This window comes from Sciurus carolinensis, chromosome 5, assembly GCF_902686445.1.
Source record: "Sciurus carolinensis chromosome 5, mSciCar1.2, whole genome shotgun sequence".
In the NCBI taxonomy this organism is placed as follows: domain Eukaryota; kingdom Metazoa; phylum Chordata; class Mammalia; order Rodentia; family Sciuridae; genus Sciurus; species Sciurus carolinensis.
Window position 1 is genome coordinate 150,932,499 of NC_062217.1, and position 15,089 is coordinate 150,947,587.

The 15,089-nt window shown below is 51.8% G+C and overlaps 2 protein-coding genes across 4 annotated transcripts; one reads left to right on the plus strand and one right to left on the minus strand.

Moving 5' to 3' along the window:
- Window positions 1–1,070: 1,070 nt before the first annotated feature.
- Fbxl15 (F-box and leucine rich repeat protein 15) lies at window positions 1,071–3,322 on the plus strand. The gene is made up of 4 exons (XM_047552959.1): window positions 1,071–1,378; window positions 1,546–1,699; window positions 2,005–2,510; window positions 2,992–3,322. The coding sequence occupies exons 1-4, from the start codon at window positions 1,326–1,328 to the stop codon at window positions 3,179–3,181; spliced, it is 903 nt and encodes a 300-aa protein (XP_047408915.1). The 5' UTR covers window positions 1,071–1,325; the 3' UTR covers window positions 3,182–3,322.
- Window positions 3,323–3,434: 112 nt separating this feature from the next.
- Cuedc2 (CUE domain containing 2) lies at window positions 3,435–10,136 on the minus strand. Of its 3 annotated transcripts, XM_047552956.1 has the most exons (10): window positions 9,999–10,089; window positions 7,816–7,832; window positions 5,302–5,388; window positions 4,839–4,982; window positions 4,685–4,746; window positions 4,472–4,599; window positions 4,204–4,386; window positions 3,997–4,058; window positions 3,858–3,918; window positions 3,435–3,772 (listed from the first exon to the last, which is right to left on the minus strand). In XM_047552956.1, exons 1-10 carry the CDS (start codon window positions 10,047–10,049, stop codon window positions 3,626–3,628), a joined length of 942 nt encoding a protein of 313 aa, XP_047408912.1. In that variant the 5' UTR covers window positions 10,050–10,089; the 3' UTR covers window positions 3,435–3,625. The 3 variants fall into 3 exon arrangements, with proteins under 3 accessions (XP_047408912.1, XP_047408913.1, XP_047408914.1); XM_047552957.1 differs by lacking the exon at window positions 7,816–7,832 and having other exon boundaries at window positions 9,999–10,136; XM_047552958.1 differs by lacking the exon at window positions 7,816–7,832 and having other exon boundaries at window positions 5,302–5,385; window positions 9,999–10,066.
- Window positions 10,137–15,089: the final 4,953 nt, after the last annotated feature.

Consider the following 15,089-nt stretch of genomic DNA (forward strand, 5'->3'; position numbering starts at 1 on the left):
AAGCCCATCACCCAACTTGACCCTCTTTTCGGCCCATTCCCGCTGCTGGCTTCTCCATTCTTGTTACATTGAGGAGTGATAGAGCGTGGAAGGGATCTGGGAAAACCAGGATGTCTGGGTTGTCTATTCCTGTCTTGTCCGATCCTAGCCAAGGCGCTTCCTTTCCAGAGCCTCTGTTTGCCCATCTTTTAAATGGAATGATAGCACAGAATTGCCCACCTTGGAATTATGCAGAGGCGGCTTAATCAGCAGCAAAGAAGAAGCACACAACCCTGAACGGTGGCAGAGGCCTTCGTGTTCTTCACATGCCCCTACACCCACCCATTGGATGGTGGAGGAATGCAGTACTCAAGAGGTTCCCCAGAGTGGGAACTGAGACGAGGACGTGGGGACGTAGTAAAAAGGGAAGCCTGGTGGTTGAGTTCAGAGCTCTGGATTGTCCCTGCGACATGGTGGGCCCAGCCCCAGATCCCACAATTAACCCAAGGCCAGTCAAGAAGCAGTACCCTGGTGGGATGAGTACACATTTTTAAAAATATATTTTTTTAGATTTGATGGACCTTTATTATTTATATGTGGCACTGAGAATCAAACCGAGTGCCTCACACACGCTAACAAGAGCTCTACTACTGAGCCACAACCCCAGCTCCCTGAATACACATTTTTCTCAGGACTCTTTTTCTCTAGGGAGAGAAAAAGAAAAGGGACTGAGCTGAATAGGGTCTCTCTTCCTAGGCAAAAACCTAGCCACACTGTCTGGAAATGTTCTGTACTTCACAATTAACCAGGAATGAGAGGTTTGAATACGTTTGCTTGATGAAAAGAAAAATTCTAGCTTCACACCATGTATTCGTTGTTTCAGTAATTGTTGAGCAACTACAGCGTGCAAGACAGTAAGACCCTGTACAGTTTCTCCCCATTTTTCAAAATCGCTAAATGCCACCAGAGGACAGAAGGGGGCGCTCGGTAACCCGGGAGTCTCGGCTCCGCCCCTTCGGCTTTTGGCTTTGCCTGCTCCTTCTATCCCTACTTCACTTAGAGGCTGTTACAGGCCCACGACGAAGACAGAAACTAGTCTTCGTCCACCATTTCTCCAGCCTCGGGCTTCAAGCCCTTTGGCCGAGAAAGCGAGGCCTAATGTTACACCATTGGTCAGTTCTCCCTCGGTTTCGGTGTCCAACCGGGAAGCTTTCAGATAGGATCCTCAGTGAGACGGCACTCGATTGAATCGGTCTGTCTCTACAGCCCAAAGAGGCGGGTTCGCTGCAGCTGCTCTAAGGCCAAAGCGCGAGTTTATCTTATTGCGCACGCGCACTAGACAGCCGATGGAGCCACCAATGGAGCCGTCCGGAGGGGAGCAAGAACCCGGAGCCGTCAGGTACCGAGCACTGGAAGGGCCGAGGGAAGGAAGAGATACCCAGGGGAGGGAGATGAGCCCGGCTTGGGACTGAAGGCCGCTCTTGCGAACCCCGGCGCGGGAGCCTAACGGAGGCGAACTCGCAAGTAAACAGCGGCCCACAGATACCAACGCCTCTTTATCCGCAGGCTCCTGGACCTGCCCTGGGAAGACGTGCTGCTCCCACACGTCCTGAACCGGGTCCCGCTGCGCCAGCTGCTTCGGCTGCAGCGCGTTAGCCGGGCCTTCCGGGCGCTCGTACAGCTGCACCTAGCCGGGCTGCGCCGCTTCGATGCCGCTCAGGTGAGCTCGGGGCCGAAGACCCGCCCCTGTCTGGGTAACACCCCCGCCTCGTCTTTAGCCCAGCCCCCAACTACGCTGTACCCTTCTGGTCCCCAGGTGCAGCCAGGCTGCCCGGGAAACGATCCACGCTGCGTGCAGTAGCCCCAAGGGGCGAGTACTGGGTAGCGACTCAAAAGGGAGTGTGGCGTCTCTCCTGGGAGGGCAGGTGTCAAGCCAAAAGCGTTGTCAGGAAAGAACTCAGCGGCGGATAGGCAGCGTCTGTCTCGCCCCCGAGACAAACAGGGTCGGGTGCCTCTTCGCCGCAGGTGGGTCCACAGATCCCGCGTGCTGCATTGACCCGGCTACTGCGGGACGCCGAGGGCCTGCAGGAGCTGGCGCTGGCGCCATGTCACGAATGGCTATCGGATGAGGACCTGGTACCGGTGCTGTCACGGAACCCGCAGCTACGGAGTGTGGCACTGGCCGGCTGCGGGCAACTGAGCCGCCGCGCGCTGGGAGCTCTAGCCGAGGGCTGCCCCCGCTTGCAGCGCCTGTCGCTGGCGCACTGTGACTGGGTGGACGGGCTGGCGTTACGAGGCCTCGCTGACCGCTGCCCTGTCCTGGAGGAGCTGGACCTCACTGCCTGCCGACAGCTCAAGGATGAGGCCATCGTGTACCTGGCGCAGAGACGCGGCGCCGGCCTCCGCAGCCTCTCTCTGGCTGTCAACGCCAATGTCGGGGACGCGGCGGTCCAGGAGTTGGCTCGGAATTGCCCTCAACTTGAGCACCTCGACCTCACTGGCTGCCTCCGCGTCGGAAGCGATGGCGTCAGGTGCCTGGGGCTGGGGGTTGGTGAGGTGGGAGGAGGGCAAATCATTCATTCAGCTTTATGGGGGCAGAAGTGGGCTTTAGTTGTCAAAAGACCGAACTGGGAGTTCTGGACCTTCCTGCTAACCAGGGCGCCCCCAATGTGAACAGAAAAGCCTCTAGGTTTATCTAAGCCAGAAAGCCCCGTTTAAAAACTCTTGAGCTAGCATTTACACACTGGGAGATTTCACATATAGTCAACTTCTGTTTTTTCTTCAACAAGGGTAAATCCTGCAGTCTTGGGTGGAGCTGAGGAGATTTCCCCTTTAAAAGAAACGGGAAACCTCCAGTTGTTGGCCTGGAGTGTTTGATCCCATCCAGGCCTTCTCCTTTGGGTAGGAGGAAAAAAATATGCCCTAAGCTGGAGGGAGACCTGGAATTTGCTGGAGCCTGCAGGAGGCTGGATGGGCGCCTCCTGCCTCTAGCCTCACCCCCTCCTTCCTCAGGACATTGGCCGAGTACTGCCCAGCACTGCGCTCTCTGCGGGTGCGGCACTGCCACCATGTGGCTGAGCCCAGCCTGAGCCGATTGCGGAAGCGCGGTGTGGACATCGACGTGGAGCCTCCGTTGCACCAGGCCCTGGTGCTGCTGCAGGACATGGCGGGCTTCGCACCCTTTGTCAACCTGCAGGTCTGACCCTCCTGCCAATGGAAGCACAGCTGGACTGTGTGGCTGGGCCTGACAGTGAGCTGTAGGGAAACTGAACTGTGGGACCTCTGGTGAGAGGCCAGCGCCCCTGCCCCACCTGGAACTTCAAATAAAGAGCTTTTTACCCTTTCTTGTCTGGTGCTGCCCTGTTGGACATAGGGGATGTAAGGTTGGGGAGGGAAGGTCAGATAGGCATAGTATCTCAGCCATGAGGCAAAAATGACCAGAATGCACTTACACCTTCCTTGGGCCCCTTTACTGTGCCCTTGGAGGCAGGTTTGAGAGTAGGTTAACACTGTGAGCAACAAGTAGAGAAGGGGAAGGGGAAGGGGAAAGGGACAGGAGTAAGGGAGGCCCCTGTGTGGGGTGTAGGGCTCCTGCATCCCTCTGGGATCTGAGCCTAGAAGGCTCCAGCAGAGTCCAGCAAGTGCCTCAGTGGAAGCGGTACTTTCTGGCCGGCTTGAGATTGATATATGTGGCCTTCATCTCCTCAGCCTCAGGATTACGCACATCTTTGAATCGCTCTCCTTTGGTGCTCACTACTTGGTTGTCAATGTATCGGATCAGCTTCTTGGGGGCCTGTTGGGCAATCAGGCAGTGAGTAGAAGAAGCCAGAAGCCAGTACCCCTGACGTCACATCCCCAGCTGCCCCCAACCCTCTTACCTCCTTGGGAGCCATGGGTCGGTGAATCTTCTGATCCTCTGCACTATCCACCATCATGTACCTGCCAAAAACTGGCTGGATGAAGCTCCTGCCACCCTGGGAAGACCCTCCTGCCCAGCCCAGCCCAGCCCAGGCTCACTTCTGTAGGATGAAGGACTTCAACTCATCCTTTTGGGGGCCCCTGAGGCGCCTGGGTAGGTCCTGCAGAAAGGAAAGGTCTAGTGTAGATCCAATGGCACCAGCAGGGAAAACAGATGGGGATGAGTAGGGGTTGGGCACCTAACCCCAAGGAGGTGGAATGCAGCTGAGGCTGTGTGGGTTGGGGAACAGGGCTAGGACAGGATACCTGACTGGGTCCATCCCAGGCTGGAGGCCCCTCTTCCTTCCCCTCTACCAGCATCTGCACAGCTTCTTCCAAGTCCCCCCGAGCTTTAGTCAGCACCCACTGGGCCTGCTCCATTGAACAGGTAGGGAACACCTCCAAGAGTACATCCACCCCCGGAAGCAGCTCCTCCTCAGCGCCAGCTGCCTGTGGGCACAAACATTGACAAAAGGCAGCACTTCCTCCTTTCCCATCCCCAAAGTCACTAACTGGTACCCTCCTCTACCAGTACCTCGTCCTGGGTGTCCCCAGCAGCAACAGGAGACCTGGTCTCTTCTTTAAGCTTTTCAGGTCGTGGCAGGGGCTCTGGGGAGATGGGAACCTGACCTTGGACACAAGAGCTCTGCGGCTGCAGGTTCTCTTAAAGAGGTAGAGAGGGCATCAGGTTTGGCAGGGGCATGGGGGGAGGACAGGAATCCCCCAAATGTCCAAATCCCAGACTCACCTTTGTTTTTGGCATCACTCAGCTGCCCAGAGAGCTTCTGCATCATGTCCCCTATTGTGCTCCTGAAAGGAAAAGGAAGGCAGTGAGAGGACTTCTCTGCCCACCCCACACAACCAGCCATTCCCCCATCCTTTTGGTCCCAGCCAGGCCTCACCTGGGAATATGGGCAAAGCCAGGCACATAAGCCTCCATCATCTCAGTGAAGGCCTCCATATCGAAGTTCTCCTCTGATGGACCTGAGGGGCCCAGCTCCTCCAGGACCCCAAGCACATAGGAGAAGATAACTTCATCCAAGCCACTATAGGAAGAGGACAGGACAAGCCCCTGGTTACTTCCAGGACCCCCACCTAGCCTGAGACTCCAGTCTTTGGCTTTATAGGGTCTGAGTTAGGCCTCAATCCTTGAGGCCAGAGAATATTCCCCTCCTCAGATTTTGGGTTTTCCATCTGTCCAATAAAAGCGATAATGACAGGATGAGAGGAAAGGCCATCTCAGCAAATCAAAATGAGACCTCCCAATCTCAGGAACACAGCTGAGTGCTTCCCACCCACCTTGTCATTGGCCAGGGCCCAGAGCACCACCTGGCAGCAACAGCCTCACCCTGGCTGGTTCTCTACCTGAGGTCAGCCTCCGGGAGGTGCATCTGGACAAATTCAAGAAGTGCTGCACTGACAATCCTCTCCAGTTCCATGATCTCTCCTCTTCTGAAGGGACACAAGACAAAGGATTACCAAGCCTTCTTCTGCCTGCCCTCGCCCACTGGACCTGGGGCAGTGGCTCCTCCCCACCCTCCTGCTATGGGAATCATCTGTTGAATTGCCCTCCCAGCTCCCCGAAGCAGTCACAGCCCCTTCCACCACCCATTTCCACCACCTCCAGCTCAAGGCAGAACAGGGCACTGTCTCCAGAAAGTCTCTGGATAGAGCTGCCCCCGCCGACTCTCTACCCTCCAGGGCCCCACTTCTCCCCCCCATACCATTCCCCAGCAGCAAGCCCAGACCCTCTGGCAAGAAGCCAAGTTCTTAGGGTCACATGCCTCCTGACTGAGGAATCTCATCATTAAGGGAACACTTGGCCCCCAAGTCCAACCACAAGGGGCCCCATTGTCTAGCCACCCACCCTCTGCACAAAGGGGCTTTTCTGGCTCTGGGACCCAAAAGGAAGGGGGAGTCTTTCATGGATTCTCTCTTGCCCAGTCCCTGCCCTTCAGCAGCCTGGTGCCATCTAGAAGACTTTGCATCCTCCTTCCCCAGGCTTATGGAGCCCCCAAAGCCCATACAATTTGGCCCGTTCTCATCACCCCAACCTTACCACTCCCTCCATACTCCTACATCCTGACCACAGCCTCCTTACTGTTCTTCAAACCTGATGAGCATCTTCCTGCCTACACCTGTACACATCTACAGGGCTCATGCCTTCACTGCCACCAGGAGCTCTGGTCAAATGTTAACCCCCTCGGAGAGGTCTTCCCCAACTAACCTACCAAAAGTAGTTATTTTCCACAATCCCTCACCCCTTACGCATTATTTTATGTTTATTTGCCTAATATCTGTCCTATAGAGTGTCCTATAAGTTCTAAGAGTGGAGGAACTGTCTTCATCACTGGTGTAGACGTAGCACCTAGGAAAATGTTCATACTGAATAGGTACTCTGTAAATATACTTATTTCATCTACTTCTACACACTTTTGACTCCCAAAAGACTCTATTTGGGAGTAAGAGAGGCAGAGGTGGTAAGGAATGCATGCAGACCCACAGGTCCAGATGTCAGCTCATCCTCAAATTTGGAAGGCTCAGAGATACCTCAACTTCCACCCACCCCAAACTCATACCTTCCCAATATGTGTGCATCCCTTCAAATACTAAGCTCACACCACTCATTTTGCTGCAGAATCTGAAACGGGGATTACCCTTGATTTTGTCCTCTCTGACCTCCACCTGTACTCACTAAATCCTATCAATTCCAATGCTTTATTATTCTCCATTCTATCCACTTCTCCCTCCAGGCTGGTTTCTATTCCAAAATCTCCACTGACATTTCTCCAGCTAAGGTTGCTAGTTCCTTTTTCAGGTTTCAGGTCTAATAAAGTTGAAACACATGCTTGCCAGTTTTTCCGGGTTCTGAGCTACCAAAAGGGGGAGCACTTTCTTATGGTTTCACCTAACACTTGCCCTTTTGATAATGCCACCTTGGTTTCTGATACCTCCCACTCTTCTGTTTCCTTCTACCTCTCTGGCTGTTTCTTCCCTGGCTCCCTGTCTGCCCACTTCTCTGCCACCCTCCTCAGGCTAGCAGCCACTACTCTCTCCTTACTCTGCATGCCCTCTCTCTCTCTGGAAGATCTCACTGGGCCCACATTCTTAAGTAACAACTCTGTTAGCAATTCCCAAATGTCCGATTCTCCAATCCAGTCTCCTCCTCCAAGCTACAAACTTTTGCCTCTACCTCCATGACATGGTCATGTGGATGTCTTATAAGCACCTCACACTTAACATGTCCTAAAGTGACTTCTCTCCAGTTTTTTATTCCTTCAGGACCATCCTCCCTAAATGTATGTCTAGGTGTGCAAGCTATTACTGCCACAGGTCTGGGATTATCCTTGACATCATCTTATCCTTTACTTTCCTTTAGCCAGTCACAAAGCGCTGACCATTCTCTCTTGACACATCTCTACTTCTCTCCTTCCACTTTGCCCCAGTTCTTGCCTTCAAAGAGGTTCCTAACCATCCTCCCCATGACAGTTCCAGGATCATGCCCCTCCATTCTGGCCTGCTCTCAGTTTGAGAATCTTCAAACCCCTGACCTTCTAGAACTGGTCTGATCACTACCATCTTATACCCTCATTACAAACAACACTTTTCCTTATGTAGCAGGATCCTTCACAGCTATAGTTAACTGATTATGTGGACAATGTTTAATGTTTCTTCATGAAGGCAGAAACTATACACCTGGCTTATTCACCAGTGCACACTCAGCATCTCCCATGAAGTAGGCACTCAATAAACATGAATTTACAGATGAAGAAAGTGAAGCCCAGTGAATTTAATAACTTGCCCAATCACCTGAGTTGATTGTGATAGTTAAAATTTAAGTCCAGAGTTAGGGGTACAGTTCAATGTTAAAATACTTGCCTAACATGTACAAGTTCCTGGGTTCAATTCCCACCACCACCATCACCACCAAAAAAAAAAAAAAAAAAAAAAAAAAAAAAAAAAAAAAAGAGAGAGAGAGAGAGAGAGAGAGAAAAGATTTAACTCTTGGTCACCCTTAGTTTAGTGCCTATTCTAAGGGCTACCTGGGATGGGGGATATTAAGACTTCCAAGAGAGTTTGGACAGGGTTACCATCTATGATCACAGTTGCCTGGTTCCCTGATCAGTAACATAGAGTTGCTGTGAGAACACAGGGGTCACTTTGGAAAGCAGGACTGAGTGACCTCACTTTACAAGGAAGATGCCTGCTTCTTGCTTCAAAACTTTAGCCATAGGTCCTTCAGGAGTTGCAAAACAGCTTGGGCCAGGCATACCAGATCTCCTTGTGCAGCTTCTCCAAGGGGATGACCCTTCAGAGACTAAACACCCTTAGACCCTGGTTGCTGTCAGCAGTCTTGCAACCTCTGTTGGAAAGGCTCATGGCTGCTTCAGGAAAATCCAATTTCTTTTCTTTTTTTTTTTTTTTGCGGTACTGGGGATCAAACTCAGGGCCTTGTGCTTGCAAGGCAAGCACTCTACCAGCTGAGCTATCTCCCCAGCCCCCAATTTCTTTTAAAAAAAAAAAATTTTTTTTAGTTGTAGATGGGACACAATATCTTTATTTTACTTATTTTTATGCGATGCTGAGGATCGAACCCAGTGCCTCATGGGAGCTAGGTGTGCACTCTACCACTGAGCCACAATCCCAGGCCCAGAAAGTCCAATTTCTAGGGAAGAAACTTCTCAGGGATATGTTTGATGTCTCTGGGTTTCTAACCAATGTCTGGGGGCCAGAGAGTTGTTACCAGGAAACTCCTCATCTTTCCCAAATGAAAAGTCATCTTCCCCTAAGCTTTTGAACTGGTTTGTCATTACTTCTTGGGGGTCCCAAATCAGGGATCAATGGTGAAATGTGACTATCATCCTGTTCTGAGTTCTGCTTAAACACCTCTGATGATGGTAAAAAGTTGGCATTTACTGATTGTTTACCAGGCACTGCTCAAAGCACTTTACATAACCCTCAAATAACCCTAAAATGTAGATACTGAAATTATCTCATTTTACCAGCAAGAGATAGAGGCACTGAGAGGTTAAATTTCTTGCCCAAGGTCACAGAGCAAACTAATGGCAGATTCGCACCCAGTTAGTCTGGCTCCAGAAGCCTCACTATTAACAATCACACAATCTCTCATGGTGCCAATGGTGTGGTCCAAGCCTATGATCCTCCCCTGTCTGACTAGCTGTCTTGCCTACTTCAGAATCTTTGCTCACACCATTCTCCCTGTTCGAAACATTCTCCCCTCTGTCTCTTCAAGTCCCATTCTGCGGGACTCACTTTCTCTCCACTGCCAACCTTGCCTACCCCATCTTCATTGCCCCCATTTGGCCCGAGAGCTTCTAAGGGCCAAGCACAGGCCTGCCCGCTCCAGATGCTCAACACAGACCCTCTTGGTAAGTTAGACTAGGGTGAGAAATACCATGCTGCTCCTTTGGGGTGAGGAGATACTAAAAGTAGAGGGGAGCAGGTCATGTGGGAGGAGGAATTCTGGAAACCGGTGTGGAATGAGTCCTGGGGAACTCAGGGCGTCAGCACGGGGGGGGGGGGGGGGGGGGTGTCTAGCACAGAGGTCTTCACTGCTTCTTCCTGCACCTATAAAGCCTTGCGCCTGGGGTCCTAGACCCATAACGAAGGCGCCAGAAGATACTATTTCCCCCTACTCCCCAAGTCAGGCCTTAAAGGAACCAAGGACATTGAAGGGAAAAAGAGATTCCACCTTCCAAATTCAGACGGGGGCACAATCGGGTGGGGAGAGAGTGGTGCACACGAAGTGGTATCGCAATGATGGCCGACCCTGGAAGCAAGAGCTCCCTGAAACCGCTAGTGGGACACCATAAGCGCCCCGAATAGTGGGCCTGAGGGATGCGGTTGCGGCCTTGGGGGACAAATGAAGGGACAGGCCTGAGCAAACTGGATATGCCTTGATACAGGCCACAGCGAAAACCAGAGAAGGGAGTCTGGCGAGCCCCGGGGAAGGTACCGTGGGAGGACACAGGACGGGCACCCTGGGTTAATGTTCTCCGCGACTCTCCTAGCCCTGGGCCAGGGGCTGGAGGGGAAATCACCTGCTCCGTCGGGCGCTGCCAGCGACTTGTCCCGCGCGATGCAGCTCTCATCCCCCAGCCCCACCAACGAGATCAAAGGCGGGGCCTAGAGCGGTTCACTTTCAGAGACGCTGAGGTTGCCATTTTTCAGAAGGGCAAATTGCCCGTAACAGGGCGGGGCTTCGGTACCCATTCTCTAGTGTCAGAGGGCTTGGGATCGGCTCCCGAGGCGGCCATTTTTGTTGCGGGTAGGGACCACTGACTGACTCGTGGAGGTCTCGCCAATGGGTGGAGTCACAGTTGCAGGGACTGTCTCTTGCCTTGTTCCTTGTCAGCCAGAGGCCCAGAATCTTTCTGTCACACTTGTGTTCTTCCTATCCGCTTTATTTCCTCGCCCCCAGGATCTCCTCCCTGATATTCTGTAGATTTCCCTTAGCTCCTCTGTGTTTCTCCTGCCCTGTCACAGACTTCGTGGCTTCCTGGTTGGATCTAGGGACCCTACTGCAAGACCTGGTATTCTTCCCCAAATCCCAGAGCCTCCACCCGTTTCAGGTCCTATCATTCAGTTAATTGTTAGGGACTGACTTCCCCATGTTGTCTTTCTGACCCTTCGCCTTAACAGGTATTTTCCCCAATATGTCCCTGTAATTGGGGGTGGAGATTATAGGGAAGGTGGTACGCAGCAGGTCCCGGGGTCAGGGTGTATCTGAGCCCAGATCCAGGATGGCCTACAGACTACACCCATCACCAGGGCCCTCGTGCCCATGCTAGCAGGACAGCTGATCTAGGACAGTTCAGCAACACACTAGGACCCATCAAGACTTCAGCTTCCTCTTTCTGTTCCTGCCCAGCTTCTTGGGACTGCCCTGTGGGGAACCCACAGCCACCCATTCCTGGGAACTCCACAAGGGAGAGAGTCCCCTTGGACTGGGATAAGTTAGTCCATCCTAATCATTAGGAATGAGCCCCTTTTCAGTGTTAGTTCCATTGTAGGGTACAGAGGACCCAGAAACTGTCCCTGTCCTCTGGGAGCTCACAGTCTAAGAGAGAAAGTCCCATCTTCTCTCCCCTAGGGACAGGGGCAGTGCCAAGATAAGGAGAAAGGGGATTACTGCTCAGTCTTCCCACCTGTGTCCCTTACCACAGGCTTCAGAGAAGAGCAGGTTGTTGGTTGTTGGGAGGGAACAAGAAGGAGGAGGGAGGGGCACATTGGGTGAGGCTTCTCCCATAAAAACACTGCCGCAGCCAGCCTGGAGCTGCTGGGGTTAATAAGGGATGGGGTGACAGCCACTTTGAACTCTATCCAGAGAGGCCCCTGGGAAGGGGGTGATGGGCACCCCTATCAGGCCCAGCCCTCTGCCAGGGCTCCCCTCCTTGTCCTCCTCCCTCCTGTGCATTGCACAATACTGATGGCCTCTTACCACCCTTATTTCTGGAACTTTCAGGTTTCCTCAGTAGAGCTGCCACTATTTCTGGGAGGAGACCCCTGCAGCTATTTCTTTTTTCTTTTTCTTTCTTTTTTTTTTTTAGATGTTGATAGACCTTTATTTTGTTCATTTACTTACATGTGTTGCTGAGAATTGAACCCAGTGCCTCACACATGCTCAGCAAGTGCTCTACTACTGACCCACAACTCCAGCCCACACCCCCTGCAGCTATTTCTGATGCTATGCCTTCCCCCTCCCCATCTCCTGTTTCTTGGATAGCAGAAAGAACTTCCTGAGCTTTTAGGGAAGGGAAATGGGAAAGATCTCTCAGGGGGAGTCCCCTCCATTCCCAATTCAAACTGTGGGAAGACCCAACTCTCTGCAGCAGGGGTCAGGTTCTGGGACCCAAGGACAAAAGGTAGACTGAGGAGAGGGACCACCACAGACACGAGGACATTCAAATTGCAAGGTGGGGAGTGCTCCATGGAACTCTTGCCCTGCTTAGGATTCCACAACTGTCCTGATTTAAGCCTCTGATTAGATCTGAGTATCTCCATCCCCAAGAAGGGAGCTGACTCCACCTGCCCTTAGAGTGCTGCTTTACACCACACAGGGAGAAGGAAGGAGGGCGACGCCTCCTCTTCTCCATTCCTCGAATGAATTCTGCCATCAGTGCCTGAGTGCAGGACTCTCCTTGGCTGGCAGGAAAAGCTAGGAAGCTATGCTGAAGCGTCCCCTGGCACATCAGTTCCTCACTGTCTTGCCTCAGAATGAGGAACTGGATTTGAATTCAGCACCCAAGGCAGATGTTCCAGGCATTAAGAGCAGAGAAAGAACCAGCAGGCTGGTGAGGGAGTGTGAGGGGGCACAGTCAGAGACTTAGTTGAGAAAGGAGATACTTGGAAGAATGGAAGGGGTTCCCGCTCTGGCTTGAGGTCAGAAAGGGCTCTCTGGGCAGGGTGCCTAACCCTCCCACACCTTCCTCCTTTCTCAGAAGAGCCAGCATGGGGCGGGGATGGAGGAGCTGGGGTGGGGTGGGGGCCTTTTAAGGAGCTCTTTCCCAGAGCATTACTGCAGATCCAGTCCCAGAAGCGCCAGAGAGGAGGCTTTATGAGTAAGTGCTGCCTTTTACTGGGGATTCAGTGGGGCTGGGGCAGGGCTGCCAGCCTGGCTTTCCTTTTTTTTCCCAGGGATAGGCTTCACCTCTGCCCTGTGAGTGAGGACAGCACCCAACTGTCAATTTAACTTTACAGAAAATTAAAGTGTGTTTCCAGGGACTCTGTCCTCTACTCAGTTATTCCAAATGCTTAAAGACCTTCATTCAGGTGGGAGATTTGGAGAAAGCAGCACTTCTGGGCTCCTATCTTGGAGATCCCTTTTGGCTCAGGAAGCCTCTGTTTGCAGAGATGCCCTTCTCAAGAGTACATATTCTGGCACTTTCTGGACCTCAACTCTCCAGCCCCATATCTGGCTCCACCAGGAACACATCTGGGCAGGAGATGACAGAACTGGCTAGTGAAATTCAGGTTCTGGGGGACAGAATCACTGCTATGGCCCTGAGCCCCTCCCTTTATACTCTACTCCAGTTCCTGATAGAATTTGGGAACCCTTGTCCATTTCCCTAGCGGTGAGTCCCCATTTTTAGCTCCAAGCTCAGCACCCCTCAACCCTGGGTAGGAAGTGTCTTGAGATTCCAGGTCCCATTTTGGGCCTCTACTTCCTCATTTGGGGAATGGGGGAAATTCCCACAAGAAAACATGAGAGAGTAGCTTGCAGGCAGAGAGAACTTTGGCCACCTGGCTCTGAGAACTGAATTCCATAGGCCGTGAGCTCTAGCAAATGTCCTAGGGACTCAGTTCTGGTGCCCGGCTGTGCCACACCAATACCAAGGCACTGGGGAAGCTATAGCTCCAGGTCACAGCGTTCCAGACAAGTGCTCCTGCAGGTACACATCCTGTCCACTGACCAAATCTTATTAACTGTGACTTGGGCTACTCTTCTACTTAAAGATTTCAATGACTCCCTAAGTCTTTTTACTGTTAAACTCTTGAATGATATGACCTCCACTTAGCTTTCAAGTCTAATCTTCTATCATTGTTGCCCTCCCATAAGACTCTGCTGCTTTGTGCTCCTGCTTTTATTCCCGCTGGATACTTCCTCAGTTCTTGAGACATTTCTTTCCCATTGCATCTGTTGGAATCCTATATATTCTTCAAATCTCCTCTCAGATGCCTATTTCAAGAAGCTTTTTTCTTTCAACTCCCCAACAGAGAAGGAATTCCCCACACTCCACCCCAGTGAGGCTGGGTTCATGAGCCCCCTACCCTCATAGTATTTACCCCAATGTTCTGCACATAGTAGTTCTTTAATAAATCTTCCTTTTGTTGTGTTGAATGTGTCTAATGTGTGAAGAGGTGATGTGACCTAGAGGTTAAGGCCCATCAGGTACAATCTTGGTACATTCTCAGTGAATAACTTTGGGTAAGTTGTTTTTTTGGTTTTGGGTGCTGGGGAATCGAACCCAGGGCCTTGTGCTTACAAGGCAAGCACTCTACCGACTGAGCTATCTCCCCAGGCCCTGGGTTGTTAACATCTATGGGCTTCAGTTTCCTCATCTGTCAGTGGAAATAATAATTATGTGTACTTAAAGTTTTGTGAACATTAAACTTAATGAGTTGGGGGTTCGAACCCAGGGCTTTGTGCTTACAAGGCAAGCACTCTACCGACTGAGCTATCTCCCCAGCCCCGAGGTGATGATTCTTATTCTTTTCTCTTAGGTAGAAAGGGAACTATCCAAATGTAAGTGTAGTTGTGGCCTGGAGTAGAACTTGAAATTGGTCAGTCAGGCCTTCCTGAGTGAGGGGCTCTAGACCAGGTGATCCGGAGAGTAGGTCTGGGTCAAGACTAGTAGGATGCGACCGCTGGGATCAGGGCTAGGTCAAGACTAGTAGGATGCGAACGCTGGGATCAGGGCTAGGTAACCCAGGCTGAGATCTGGGAGCTCTGGATTCCCACCTATTATTGTGTGATCATGGGTGAATCACTCCCTCATTCAGGCCCTACTTTCCTGGCATAACGTAAATTTAGAGGGTTGAACCAGATGAACAGCAAGGTGGTTTATGGGTTCTGCACTTCTAAGGGTTAAGTTCAAAGAAAAGATCAAACAAGAGAGCGTTCAGGTTCCCTGCAGGCTTTATACCCACAGGGCTGGGAGTGAGGTGGGGTGCTGGATTGCACTGAGGGGCGGCACCTCTTTCTAAAAACTTGTAGTCAGGGTCCCTCCTTCCTCACTTTGACTGGGGATAGGGATAAATTTGTGTGCAGCCAGGGGCATTTCTGAGGCCTAGGTGGAAGACGGGGAGGAATATCTACGAGCCATGTAGATTCTCAAAAATGGGGGAAGTTGAGAGACGGCAAGTGCCTGGACCTAAGAATACAGAGAGGGAAGGGAATACAAATCATAGCTTAATGTTGTGGGGCTTACCATTTATGGAAACCTGAATTGTTTAAAACAGGAATTTGAGAGGGCTTACCAACATGCAAATGATTCTCCAAGCTTAAAAAAAAAATCAAAGCAGGCTGGGCATGGTGGCCCACTCCTGTAATCCCCACAACTCTGGAGGCTGACACAGGAGGATTGCGAGTTCAAAGCCAGTCTCAGCAATTTAGCGAGGTCCTAAGGAAC

Coding starts and splice junctions, on each gene's coding strand:
- Fbxl15 (XM_047552959.1), top strand. CDS start 1,326: ATGGAGCCACCAATGGAGCCGTCCGGAGGGGAGCAAGAACCCGGAGCC. Junction 1,700..2,004: donor GCCGCTTCGATGCCGCTCAG/GTGAGCTCGGGG, acceptor TCTTCGCCGCAG/GTGGGTCCACAGATCCCGCG. Junction 2,511..2,991: donor GTCGGAAGCGATGGCGTCAG/GTGCCTGGGGCT, acceptor CTCCTTCCTCAG/GACATTGGCCGAGTACTGCC.
- Cuedc2 (XM_047552956.1), bottom strand. CDS start 10,049: ATGAGAGCTGCATCGCGCGGGACAAGTCGCTGGCAGCGCCCGACGGAG. Junction 4,747..4,838: donor GGCTTTGCCCATATTCCCAG/GTGAGGCCTGGC, acceptor TTTTCCTTTCAG/GAGCACAATAGGGGACATGA. Junction 3,919..3,996: donor AAGTCCTTCATCCTACAGAA/GTGAGCCTGGGC, acceptor AGTTTTTGGCAG/GTACATGATGGTGGATAGTG.